The sequence below is a fragment of the Penicillium cosmopolitanum genome, assembly GCF_028827165.1.
Source record: "Penicillium cosmopolitanum strain IBT 29677 chromosome Unknown utg000008l:1.0-4398992.0:1.0-4402845.0, whole genome shotgun sequence".
Lineage (NCBI taxonomy): Eukaryota > Fungi > Ascomycota > Eurotiomycetes > Eurotiales > Aspergillaceae > Penicillium > Penicillium cosmopolitanum.
The window spans coordinates 76,906-89,167 of record NW_026622678.1 but is presented as its reverse complement, the minus strand read 5'-3'; the positions used below and the strand labels follow the sequence as shown (position 1 = coordinate 89,167).

The 12,262-nt window shown below is 51.0% G+C and overlaps 3 protein-coding genes across 3 annotated transcripts; 1 reads left to right on the top strand and 2 right to left on the bottom strand.

Annotated features, from left to right (window-relative positions):
* Window positions 1-121: 121 nt before the first annotated feature.
* Window positions 122-2,430, top strand: N7509_006568 (putative 5'-nucleotidase; the record flags this gene model as incomplete). The annotated part of the gene is made up of 4 exons (XM_056631205.1): window positions 122-225; window positions 347-557; window positions 654-847; window positions 909-2,430. 4 exons carry the CDS (start codon window positions 122-124, stop codon window positions 2,428-2,430), a joined length of 2,031 nt encoding a protein of 676 aa, XP_056486756.1.
* A 353-nt stretch (window positions 2,431-2,783) lies between these two features.
* Window positions 2,784-6,697, bottom strand: N7509_006567 (5-oxoprolinase; the record flags this gene model as incomplete). Its single annotated transcript, XM_056631204.1, has 4 exons — window positions 2,784-3,134; window positions 3,170-4,114; window positions 4,179-5,410; window positions 5,470-6,697. The coding sequence occupies 4 exons, from the start codon at window positions 6,695-6,697 to the stop codon at window positions 2,784-2,786; spliced, it is 3,756 nt and encodes a 1,251-aa protein (XP_056486755.1).
* Window positions 6,698-7,314: 617 nt separating this feature from the next.
* On the bottom strand, window positions 7,315-11,257 carry N7509_006566 (transcription factor domain-containing protein; the record flags this gene model as incomplete). Its single annotated transcript, XM_056631203.1, has 11 exons — window positions 7,315-7,796; window positions 7,858-8,229; window positions 8,292-8,376; window positions 8,430-8,505; window positions 8,558-8,682; window positions 8,743-9,251; window positions 9,318-9,573; window positions 9,695-9,771; window positions 10,172-10,211; window positions 10,288-10,790; window positions 10,861-11,257. The coding sequence occupies 11 exons, from the start codon at window positions 11,255-11,257 to the stop codon at window positions 7,315-7,317; spliced, it is 2,922 nt and encodes a 973-aa protein (XP_056486754.1).
* Window positions 11,258-12,262: the final 1,005 nt, after the last annotated feature.

Below are 12,262 nucleotides of genomic sequence, written 5' to 3'. Positions count from 1 at the left end.
TCCTTCTTTCTTCTTTCATCTTCCTTTCATCCCTCGTAAACACCTCTCCTCCCCTGCCTTTCCTCCTCCCCCCTTCGCCCACTTCTCAATTTCTTTTTTTTCTCTCTCCCATTGTACTTCCATGTCCCCCCTCGAAAGCGACGGTATCTCCGTCACGTACGACTCGCAATGTACCCGTATTCCGGATCTGCGCCTGCTCCACTACAATGATGTGTATCACGTTGAGTATGAATGGCCCAACCTCTCGCCGATCCCCAATCCCCAATCCCCAAACCCCGATCGCTCGAACTCCAAATTCATATTCTCCATGTGAATGATTGCTTACTCTTTCAACCCTCTCCCTCAGGGCTGGATCGGCAGAACCCATTGGTGGTACCCCGCGCTTCCAATCTCTCGTCAACTTCTACCGCTCCGACCCGCGCTTTGCCGGCCAGCCCGATGCCCTCACCTTTTTCTCCGGCGATGCCTTCAACCCTAGCCTCGAAAGTACTGTCACAAAAGGGAAGCATATGGTGCCATTTCTGAATAAAGTGGGCACGGACGTGGCTTGTGTTGGTGTGAGTAACGCAATCGTTTCGATTGGATATCGGGCGGTGGTGGGATGAGAGTCCTACAGATTTACTGTACATTTGTGGATTGGCTAACCCAATTAGAATCACGATTTGGATTTTGGCGTCGCACAGTTTCGACACTTGGCCGGCCAATGCCATTTCCCTTGGTTACTGGCCAATGTCCTTGACCCTGCACTGGGAGACGATGTGCCCATCGCCAATTGCCGCAAAACATGCATGTTGACCTCATCGAATGGGATCAAGGTTGGTGTGATTGGACTCGGTGAAAGGGAATGGTCAGGCACCGTGCCACTGCCTCGCAGACACAATTTTCGCAGGAGCTAACGCCGCGACTAGGCTCGGGACAATCAACTCCCTTCCTCCCGATCTGATTTACAAATCCGCATCTGAAACCGCCAAGATATTGGCGCCACAGCTTCGAGAGCAAGGAGCAGAGCTGGTTGTCGTCGTCTCCCATCAACGCGAACCGAATGATAATAAATTAGCAAACAATTTACCGGCAGGATTGGTCGATATCATCTTAGGTGGCCATGATCACTACTACGCCCACTCTGTGGTCAATGGAACCCATATTCTCCGCTCAGGGACCGACTTCAAACAGCTAAGCTACATCGAAGCATTCCGCAAATCAGATGGAGCTTCGGGCTGGGACTTCACCATTACCCGACGAGATGTCACTCGTTCGCTCCCGGAGGAAGCATCGACGGTCGCGCTTGTCGAGCGACTCACTTCCAGCCTCAGGGCCAAGTTGGAAAAGCCCGTGGGGTATACGGTGACCCCTCTAGACGGCCGCTTCTCGACGGTGCGACAACGCGAATCGAACTTGGGAAACTTCGTCTGTGACTTGATGCGGTTCTACTATGCAGCGGATTGTGCTATGATGGCAGGCGGGACCATCCGCGGTGACCAAATCTATCCACCGGGCATTCTTCGATTGAAAGACCTGCTGAACTGCTTCCCTTTTGAAGATCCCGTTGTCCTGTTGCGTGCGAGAGGTCAGGCAGTGCTTGACGCATTGGAAAATGGTGTTAGCCAGCTGCCGGCACTCGAAGGCCGGTTCACCCAAGTGTCCAACATCTCGTTCGGATTCAAACCCGATGCGCCCAGTGGATCACGAATCACATTTGCTCGCATCGGTGGAAAACCCATCGACCTCCAGAAGAACTATGTCCTAGCAACACGCGGATATATGGGCCGGGGCAAGGACGGTTTCTCGTCTTTGTTGGTCAAATCCGAGGGAGGCGAGGTCGAGGAACTCGTATGTGAAGAGAACGGCGTTTTGATCAGCACCATTCTACGCCAATACTTTATGAGCTTGAAGGTTCTCGGTAAATGGGGACGCTGGAGTGCCAGTCTGCATAGACACTGGGGCTCTGTGCATCGCAATTTGCACGGCGAGGGCTGGTTGAAGCCACCCTCTGCAGCGGTGTCACCGGTCTCGGAAAAGGCACCAGTGCATCGTTTTGACTCGCGACCAGCCCTGAAACGAACTTCTCGATCCACTCATTACTATGGACGCTTCCCCGAGGAGGCTGACCTTGATGCTGTATCTCTCACTGCCAGTACCAATGACAGTGGAACCAATACCGACGAGATGGACTCGGACTCGGACGATGATCCCGATATTCTAACCTCACCCCGCTCACGAATTAACTATGTTACCCAACCCGCACGATCTTCAGCCGACGAAGACTATCGATTGCAGTTGGCTCGGCGGGTGGTACGCAAGTGGATGCGACACGCTGGCCTCCAGCCCAACTACCTCAATATGACTGATGGGGAGGGCGAATTCACGCCCCCTTGGACGTCTGGTATCTCCCCGCAGTTGGAAGGTCGCATTGTGATAGAGGTGTCATAACCTAGCAAACACCATTTGTTCACAATCTCTGGCTCGTGATTTCTTGCTTAAACCTTTTCATGCATCTTTCGCATTTGCGCCGGTGGCCAGGTCTACTGGCGTCTACGATTCACGACAACGCCCTTTCCATCTCGACATGTCCGTTTCATCTTCTTTTACGAACAATAGAAAGCCCCCTTTGCATAGACAGGTGTCTTTTCCTACAATACCATTTTTCGGATTATCAATAAATTCCCTTGTCGAAACGTGTCCAGGGTGCTTTGAAAGAAGATCTATCATTGTATAAATTTCGTGATATGTATCGTCTATGTCCAAATATCCCATGCTATAGTTGACTACTACTTGAACGTACTTTATGCAGCAGCCTCAACGGCTCCCCATCCACCACCACCGGCAGTCATAATGACAATCCTATCATGTGTCTTCATAGCAACGGTATTCTTACCGCCGATGTTAATTCGCCGTTCCTCGCCTGTCTCTTCGTCTTTCGTTATCCACTGGTTCAGACCGGTCTGCGCATCGCCACCACCCTCGAGCCCATAAGGACGGTGCACACGTCTTTCAGAAAGAATCGAGCACTGAATTGGTGAAAGGAACTCGATTTCACGAATCACACCCTCGCCACCGGGGTTCTTGCCTTTGCCTCCGGATCCCTCGCGCAGAGTGAACTGGCGGAGTAAGGTTGGATAGCGCTTCTCGAGAATCTCTGGTTGGTGATTCTCGTGTTTGTCATGTGGACGTGGATGCCTGATTCGCCCTTCCAGGTTGGCCCTGCACCGCTTCCACCTGCGATGGTCTCGTAGTATCCGAATCCTGGTTTGATCACTTCGCCGCTAGAAGGGTCGATCTTGGCGTCTGTCCCAAAAGTAAGATTGTTGCAGCAACCCTGGGAAGCAGCGCAGGCTTGGAAGGCCTTGAAGACCACGTCTGTGATGCGTTGCGAGGTCACCACATTGCCACCGACCACGGCGGCGGTCCTGGTGGGCGATAGAATACTTGGTGAGGGAACTTGGATGTTGATAGGGGCCAGACATCCTTGGTTCAGTGGGACATCTGCGTTGATCATACAACGCAAGCAGTAAATGATTGCCGAGTGGGTGATGGCAATCGGAGCATTCCAGCTACCATACACTTCAGGGCCAGTGCCATCGAAGTCGAAGATGGCTGAGCCATTGGTCCCATCGATGGTAACCTTCAGGCGAATGGGCGTGCCATCATCCATATAATCCACCGCTTCCAAGGGCTGTCCGCCAAACTTATGGTAAAGACCCTTGAGGAGATTGCGCACGGCTGTCTCGGCGGTTGCCTGGATGGCATACATGTACTTTTGGACAGTTTCCACTCCGTATTCAGCAAACAATGTTTGGATAAGATTGATGCCGCGGGTGTTGGCGGCGATCTGGGCCTTCAGATCGGACAGATTGTCGCTAATACAACGCGCGCCTGAACATCCGGGGTATTGTGCAGGCTTGGTAACCAACAATTCAATAAGACGTGCCTCGTCCAGGACACCGTTGCTGACAATTTTGTCGCCTTCAATGGCAGCTCCCTCCTGCCAAAGCTCAGTGGATTTGGGAGGCATAGAGCCCGGGAGGATTCCGCCAATGTCGGCATGGTGACCACGGGAAGCAACGTAGAACATAATTTCAGTTCCACCAGGTCTGTCAAAGACGGGGGTGATAACCTGTGATGAAGATTAGTAACAAAGAAAATAATAGTAATAGAATATTTATGACACAGCAACTTACAGTGATATCAGGCAAGTGAGTTCCACCACATGTAGGATGGTTGGCCACAAGCACATCACCATCTTTCAGGTTTCCCAGCCATTTCTCATGCTGGTAGCGAACTGCGAACTGCATGGATCCCAGATGAACCGGGACATGAGGGGCATTGGCAACTAGTCCACCATCGGGCGAGAAGAGAGCACATGAAAAGTCCAGGCGCTCTTTGATATTTGTGGAAACGGACGTCTTTTGCAAAGTCCGACCCATCTGCTCCGCAATGGACATGAATCTATGGCCAAAGATGCTGAGGCGGATGGGGTCGACCTCCGATGTCACCTGGGTTTCCGGGGTTGAAGCTTTCACCTTGTCCTGCAAGTCAATGACAATGCAGGTTTCGAGGAGTTGCGCAACTGCGTTGGGGGCGACAACAATGGTCTGGGTCTTGTCGATGATGACTGCAGGACCAGAAATGCGGGAGCCCTTCTCGAGTTGATCCAAAAGATACACCGGCGTTTTGATACGCTCGGAGTAGCCATCAAAGTAAGCAGTAGTCGTATTAGCAGGAGCAGTTTTCACGTCATGGATGTCGGTCTCCTTCATCTGCAGTAGAGGGCTGCGCTCTGTGCGGACTTGGGTCGAAGCAATCGTTCGCACACGGATATCATCGACGAGAACCGGTCTCTCAGAGTTGAAATTGAATTCTCGGCGGTGGCGTTCCCGAAATTCGCTCATGAAGTCGGTTGATTCTTCGGGGCGCAAAATCATCAAGCTAGTGTCGGAGCCTTCATAGCGCATGTTCAAATATTGTTCGTGGCGGACCTGGTTAGAGGGGAAGCCTTGCGATAGCATATCCTTTGTTGCTTCCGATGCCATGCCGTCAAAGCGCTGGAGGAGAGTAGTATGCGAGGAGAGGTAGTCAGTTGAGACCGGCTCCTGGGATTCTTTTACTACCTCGGCCAAAGCCAAGCCATATGCCGACAGGATCGAAGAATATTTATGAACGATTATGCGAGAAATACCCAAAGAATCAGCCACCGAGCAGGCGTGCTGACCTCCCGCTCCACCAAAGCAGGCCAAATGGTGAGAGGCAGTTTCAAAGCCACGGGCTTCAGTGAGGTTGCGGATCGGTCGGGCCATTGACTCGTCAGCGACCTTGAGGAAACCGAGCGCGACATCCTCTGGTGTGTACTCTGACTGGAAACGCTGGCGACGTTCGACATTGATCTTTTGCGTCAGATCGTGGAACTTTTGTGCTGTGACTTCAAAGTCAAGCGGCTGATCCTCGTTAGGTCCAAAGATGTGAGGGAAATACTCGGGAGGAGCCGGCCCAAGAACAGATTGGCATCCGTCACTGTCAATGGGCCTCCTTTGCGGTAGCAAGCTGGTCCAGGATGAGCACTGGCGGATTCGGGACCGACATAAAAGAGGCCATTGCGCCAGGAGAGAATCGACCCACCACCTGCAGCGACGGTATTGATATCGAGCTGGGGTGATTGAATCAGAATTCCAGCAACCTTGGAGCCAAAGACATGCTCTAGGTGTCCATCAAAACGAGAAACATCGGTGGAAGTGCCGCCCATATCAAAACCAATAACTGGAGTTTTCTCAACAGAATCCCAGCTCGTGGCAGCGAAACCAACGACTCCAGCAGCGGGGCCGGATAGAATGGCCTTCAGACCACTAAATTTGCGGAAATCGACTAATCCACCATCTGATTGCATAAATTCAAAGCGACATTGCTCTTGTTTCTCGAGGCCACCCTCAAAACTGGAGGATATTGAATCGATGTAAGTCTTGATGACAGGCGTGAGATAGGCGTCGGCTGCAGCTGACATGCCGCGAGGTACAATCTTGATCATAGGCTGCAGTTTTGAAGATAGCGTGACAGAGAATCCCATTTGCTGTGCGATCTCGCCAATTTGACGTTCATGTTCAGGGTAGGCGAACGAGTGAACTAGGGCCACGGAGAGAGATTGGTAGCCGGCCGCCTTAAGACGTTGTAATTCTGACCGCACATGGTCAAGATCCATTTCCTGCACCACGCGGAATTTCTCGCCAGTGATGCCCTCGACCACACGAGCCTCTGAGAAGCAGTCAATATCTGCGGCAGGATGGCAAGGGACCACCCGCTCATTAACTTCAACGACCTCCTCGGGAAGCACGCCCGGGCGTGCCATAGTCAAGTCAAAGATCGCCGGACGAGACTGATCACCAATTTTGAGTAGATCACGAAATCCCTTGGTAGTGAAGAGCACTGATCGCGCACCTTTGCGCTCTAGCAATGCATTGGTGGCTACTGTTGTGCCCATGCGAAGACACCCAATCCGGTCGAGCTTTAGTGGCTGGCCACGAGGATGTGACTCACCAGTAGCGAGCTCCAGAATTTGGCGGATACCCTCTGTGGGAGCATCTTGATAGTGAGCGGGGTCAACTGAGAGGAGTTTCAAGATAATGTCAGAACGACCAGGAACAATGGCGTGAACATCAGTGAAGGTGCCCCCGCGGTCGATCGAGATGGTAATCTTCCCAGAGTCAGCCATCGTAAGTGAGGGCTGTGAAATGGGATAAAATAGAAAGTGTGTATGAAATGAAAGAAAGTGAAAATGAGGAGATCGGAACTGCCAGATAATACCCCTCTGTATTATACACTTTTGATTACTCTGGAATCCCCCGGATTTCACCATCGTGAAGAGATATCGGGCCGACACGTGACTTATATCGGGAGTGCCGGGCCGAGATCGACGAGGGGAGATTTAGTACTCGTAGTATTACTAGGTAGTAGTAGGTAGAGAAAAGAGAGTAGAGAGAGTTTACAAATGAATAGAATAGATAATAGTATACTCGCGATTTGAAAGATATTGAGGTAAATCTGTTCAAATTGCAGAATCACCGAAGCGTGGGAGTAGCCGAGCCACTGTTGTTGACCCGAGGCTCGAGGATTGATAATATATACCTAGGTATCTTCAGGCTGGGATAGGCATTACGGGACTCTCCATGGGCACTACTAGCCCTGGAGGTATGACTAGTATCCGAGTCCTTGTGATGGCGCGAGGATAATGTAGTAGTATATAGCCACTGGTAGCTAAATATGAGTGAATTGAGCCGAGTGCAGATATGCTAATATTTTGTACATAAAATAGATACTAGTACTACTACATTATAAACGCTTCAGAGTGTTTTCGATCCAGTCGGTATCCATGTCAATATCGATCTGATTCAACGCTCCCTCCCACAGTGCCGGGTCATCATTCAGATCAAACTGGAAAGAAATATCCTGGAAGGATGGTAGGTCCGACTGCCAATCCTCCGTCGGTACTGTGGGATGAGGCTCAGGATCTGCCAGCGTCGTAGTACCGGTCGCATGTTCACCGTTGGGACTCGGTGGGATGACGAGCGTAGCACCTGGACCATCTAGATCGTTTCCGGCGGGTTTGGGTCCGATCGAAGCCCGTAGTTCCAGAAGAAGGGAATGGCGTGAACCCAAGTAGGCGTTGCCACGGTCGGCCATACTTCGTAGCAGAGTAAGAGCAGTCTCCATCGATCGCGCACTGGTCTCATTGTGCGGGAATGCTGCATTCACCATGACGAGCAATAATGCCGCAGAGAAGATGTACTCGCCATCTAAATAGCCATACGTAGCTGCCAGATGAAAAAGTCAATACGCGGACATGTAGCTCAAACAGAAAGCCTCGCCACTTACCGATTAAGTTTTGCTTGGCGGCTGCATCCATGATCATTGTGGTGGCACGGGCAGCGGTGATGCAACTATCGATGACCGCGACTGTGTTCGGAGCCAAACCTTCTTTCCAGTCTTCAGCGGAAGCACCCATCATCCCAGCATCTAGCCTTCGCTGGATGACATAGAACACCAGGGGGCGCGCGGTCATGTTCACGCATGAATAGAAATGTAAGTTTATAGAAACCGATTCTCGGTTGATGGGACTATCGAGGGTAGTAAAGTCAATGCGAAGGCGATCGGGCACTTGTCGCAGCCAGCCGGAGAGGTCATTTGTGATACTCTGAACAGACATGATGAGATTCGACCCGGAGCGAGGTTTCTTTCGATAAATCTCTGTGGAACCAAATTTTAGTCCGAGGGCCATGAGAAAAGTATACAATTATTCTAATGCCTACCTTCACCGATTCGTCCCAAGATTCGAGAGAGCTGTGTATAGTGAGTTAAGACAATGCCCGGCCAGGGGTCTGAGGTTGATCCATCCTATGAAAAAGCGATTAGAGCTGCCATTGGGCTGGTTATATGACCCGACTTACCAGTGCAGCCGGCCAAGTGATACCAATATCCTCGTCGTGAATGGTGATGGGGTTTCCGGATTTGACCGACAGGATTCTGTTGATTTAATCAATTAAGGACTTTCGCTGGAGTGTTCGGGACACCCTACCGGTCCAAACTATAAACCGACCACCAAGCTCGCCGTCGGCGATTGCGGTCTGTCGGGGTAATGTCTTGGTCGGATACTTCTTGGTGAAGGCCCAGTGAGATAGCCATGCGGAGAGCGAGTCCGATCTAGATATATAAGTTCAGCTTGCCTCTCTCGTGATGAAACAAGTATTGCATCTGACATACATAGAGAAAAGCGGCGTCTCTCCGGTTGAGGTTCTGCATATAATATGCTACATAGCACAGCACCTCGACGAAAAAGATCGAGCCCTCTTCGTATATGTCGGGCAAAAGTCGCAAAGCATGTTTGAAATACTTGAATCCTGGTGGTCCATCATCGCCAGACCACTGGTTCACCGAATACATCAAGCCGAATGCAATAACCAGAAGGGATTGGCAGTAGACGAGGCATGTTTCCCGGTGGGAGAAGTCAGGTGGCTGGTGGTATACAAAATCAAGACGTTCTTCGAATTCTTTCGGATGGATGAGGGAGAAGATGGTTCCGATATAGGCATATTGTACCCAGAAGAGGCGCTTCGCAAAGTCAAAGGGTGGGAGTTGGGGCAGAGCGCCCGCGACCGGTCGTCTTAGCGATGACGGATCATCATAAAGCGGGCGCACATCCCAAGCTAGGTTTGATGATGTCGGGTTCAAACGCTTAGCCAAATGGGTGGTCGATGATGCGCCCACAAAGTCTGAGATAGAGCGTCATGTCAGCAAGGGACCGACTCCCAGGATGGGGACCTGGGTGTCGTGCATACGATGTTCTCCAGATCGATTCAGGAACAGGTTGTCTGTCCCCTTGTACCACCAGTCATCTCGCTCCAACGGCATCATCTCACTTTCCGAGCCTCGGGTAGCGGTGGATGGCCCGCTCGACGGGGTCGGTCGACTGGGGGAGAGCCAACCTGGAGCTCTTCGGGTGTATTGGAGATGTCCGGGGTCTTCGAGGAATACGTATTCGAGCCATTGGGGGTATGGGGTGTGCGAACCTGCGATTGCAATTGACGAAAGTAACTGGGAGTATGAGTATCAGCGGGTAGTGTTTTTGCGATAGTTCCTAGAGGGGATTAACAGGGAATTCACCTCTCAGTGATGGAGACACGTTTCTCGGCCTCTGAGTAGATACACGGCTGACCGACATCAAGGCATGCAGCGCAGGGAAGAGGTGGGCTACCGGCGCATCGAGTTTTGCGATTGCGACATCGATTGCATCTAGCCATGCATGAGATCAGCGCTAGTTCACCCATTCATTGCAGGAGGCGCGCATACGCTACCATCGACCGATGAACCTGACGGTCCCTTTTGGAGACTTTTCCATGGACCATTTCCAGGACATATCATAGTCAGGGGGAAGAGGGGTGAAGGTGTGAAGGTGTGAAGGTGTGAAGGTGGTCCGAGGGAGAGAGGGAGAGAGGAAGAGAGGCTCCCCCACACTTTCTTATCTTTCTTATCTTCGGTCCGATGGAACTCCGCGGGGATGCCCCAAGTGCCCCAAGGGTGTGGGACTACAAGATATCAACTACATATACTCTAGGGTACTCTCAGGGTACTCTAGGCTGTATACATGGACATTATTGAAATGGTTGATTGATGCCACTCAGAAAATAGCTACCCCGTTCGGAGGACTCGCCACTCCCCAGGGACCTGTTGATCTGGTTAGCACAAGTCAATGATAATGGAAATCCCAGCAGTTGCAGCAGTTGCAGCATTGTCGAATTCTCATCTCACCTTTAATGGAACACTGCTGAAGAAAAAGGTATATCTTCCACGCTGACGACATTCCCGACTGAGTCGCTCCAAGTCGAAGAGCTCGCCGATTGGTACTCCCCAGCCCGCCAGCAGCCACTCATGCAGGAAGAAGTCGGAATTCTGACATGGGTACGCCTCGAATGCAGGCTGGTCACCGGCAACGGCGGCGAACCCAGTCTCCCAGATCCAGCGAAGAATGGCCTCTGATGACTTGACCCCGATCACTGGAGGTGCCGCGTAGTTGGCGAGTTGCTCGCACTCCGCCTGGGTGAGTTTCTCGTACGCACGGGTCCAGCCGGTCCGGATGAACAAGATGTCACCGGGGCGAAAGGTTGTCTTCTGACTATCAGCCACCTCCAGCAGATCATCAAGTGGGATTGACTGGGCCTCGAAGCAGTTGACGGGCTTTCCCTTCGCCTCGGCCCATGTCACATAGTCGAGCAACACTCCGCGTCCGACAATACCGCCGTTGTCCGCCCAGACTATCAAATGTTTATTTCGTGTCAGCTATGTCAGTTTTTCCTCGGGGCCAAAGCTCCAGGGGCCACCTACCGTGGATTCCATTCCGAGTCGAGCTCTCGATATCGTGCTGAGAGCATCCATTGTAAAAGGATCCATCCTTAGCCCCAAAGTGCCGAAAGCCATCCCATTGAGAGCTACTCTGTGTGTTCAAGACCAGGATATCATCATTTACTGGGCGAGGGGCCTTGTTCTTGATGGTATGCTGAAATGCCGCCCGCCCGAAGCACGGCGTGGCCATACTATTGAGCGGCCAATCGGTAGAAACGCGCACCCCTTCGACAATCTCCTTGGCTGCGGCCGCGGTATTTTCCGAGGTGAGCAGGTTCAACATACCCATCTGGTCCTTGTCTCCAAAGAGACCCCATGCGTTGCCTCGGGGGCCATCGGGGTGAAGGGGGAGAGAGTCGAAGGTGGGCTTTGTAGGCATGGTAGAGAGTAGTTCAAGTGTCTGGAGGATAGTACTAGTAATGTACCAAGAGTAGTATTCGTATCTAAATCAAAACCAAAATGTTAGCTCCCAGTGGATCTCATACTAATAGTAATAATACTCTTCACCAAATTACCCCGCAATGATTAGCCACGGCAGTTTCACTGCATTAGCCGATGCATCGGGGTATAGTCCGGGATCAACAGGATCAGCCAACCTAGGAATACTCGGAGTAGTAGTAGTAGTAGTAGTGGTAGTGGTGGTAGTAGTAAATAATTAATGTCAGCATCAGACTAGTACTACTAGTAGTAATATTCCGCCTTCGCTGTCAAGTCCGATCTCTGCAGCCCTGGAGATGGACCTGTATACTAGTATACTAGTACCTAGGTACTATATACCATCCCGCCCCCAGGGCATATTTCAATACCTTATACATACGCTATAAATGCGGGCGGTATTCAGCTAGAATACGGTATTCACTAACATGCGGAGTTTTTCCAAGCATTTTTTCAAATACGGTATTTGCCTACTTAGTAGGTATTTAGGGTATTCTGTAGGTGTAGAAGTATTAATAATATAGTACTACTCAGCTACTTGTACTACTTACTACTACTGGACCAAAAACACTAGGGCCAAAACACCAGGGCCACAACGCGTTGGGGTGCCAAAGGGCCAAGGCCAAAACGCGTTGCAATTGCAATAGTGAAAGACTGTAGGTTAGTTCTGTAGGTTAGTGAGGTTATTCATTTCTATTACAGCATATTGTAGGACAAAAGGCCAAGGGTAAACAAGGACTTGAAGGAGGAAAATATAGTGGTGGTGGTGGTAATATATATGTATCTACGCGTTCCTGCCTTGCTTATTTTGTCACCTACTAGGCACCCGTTAGTAGGCAAATACTCTATGAATACTAATCTAAGCCCTCAATACCATAGTACTACTGTATGTGAGGTATTAAATGGTATTTAAATATGTAGGGATGGCGACCTGGTATATTCAAGTTCC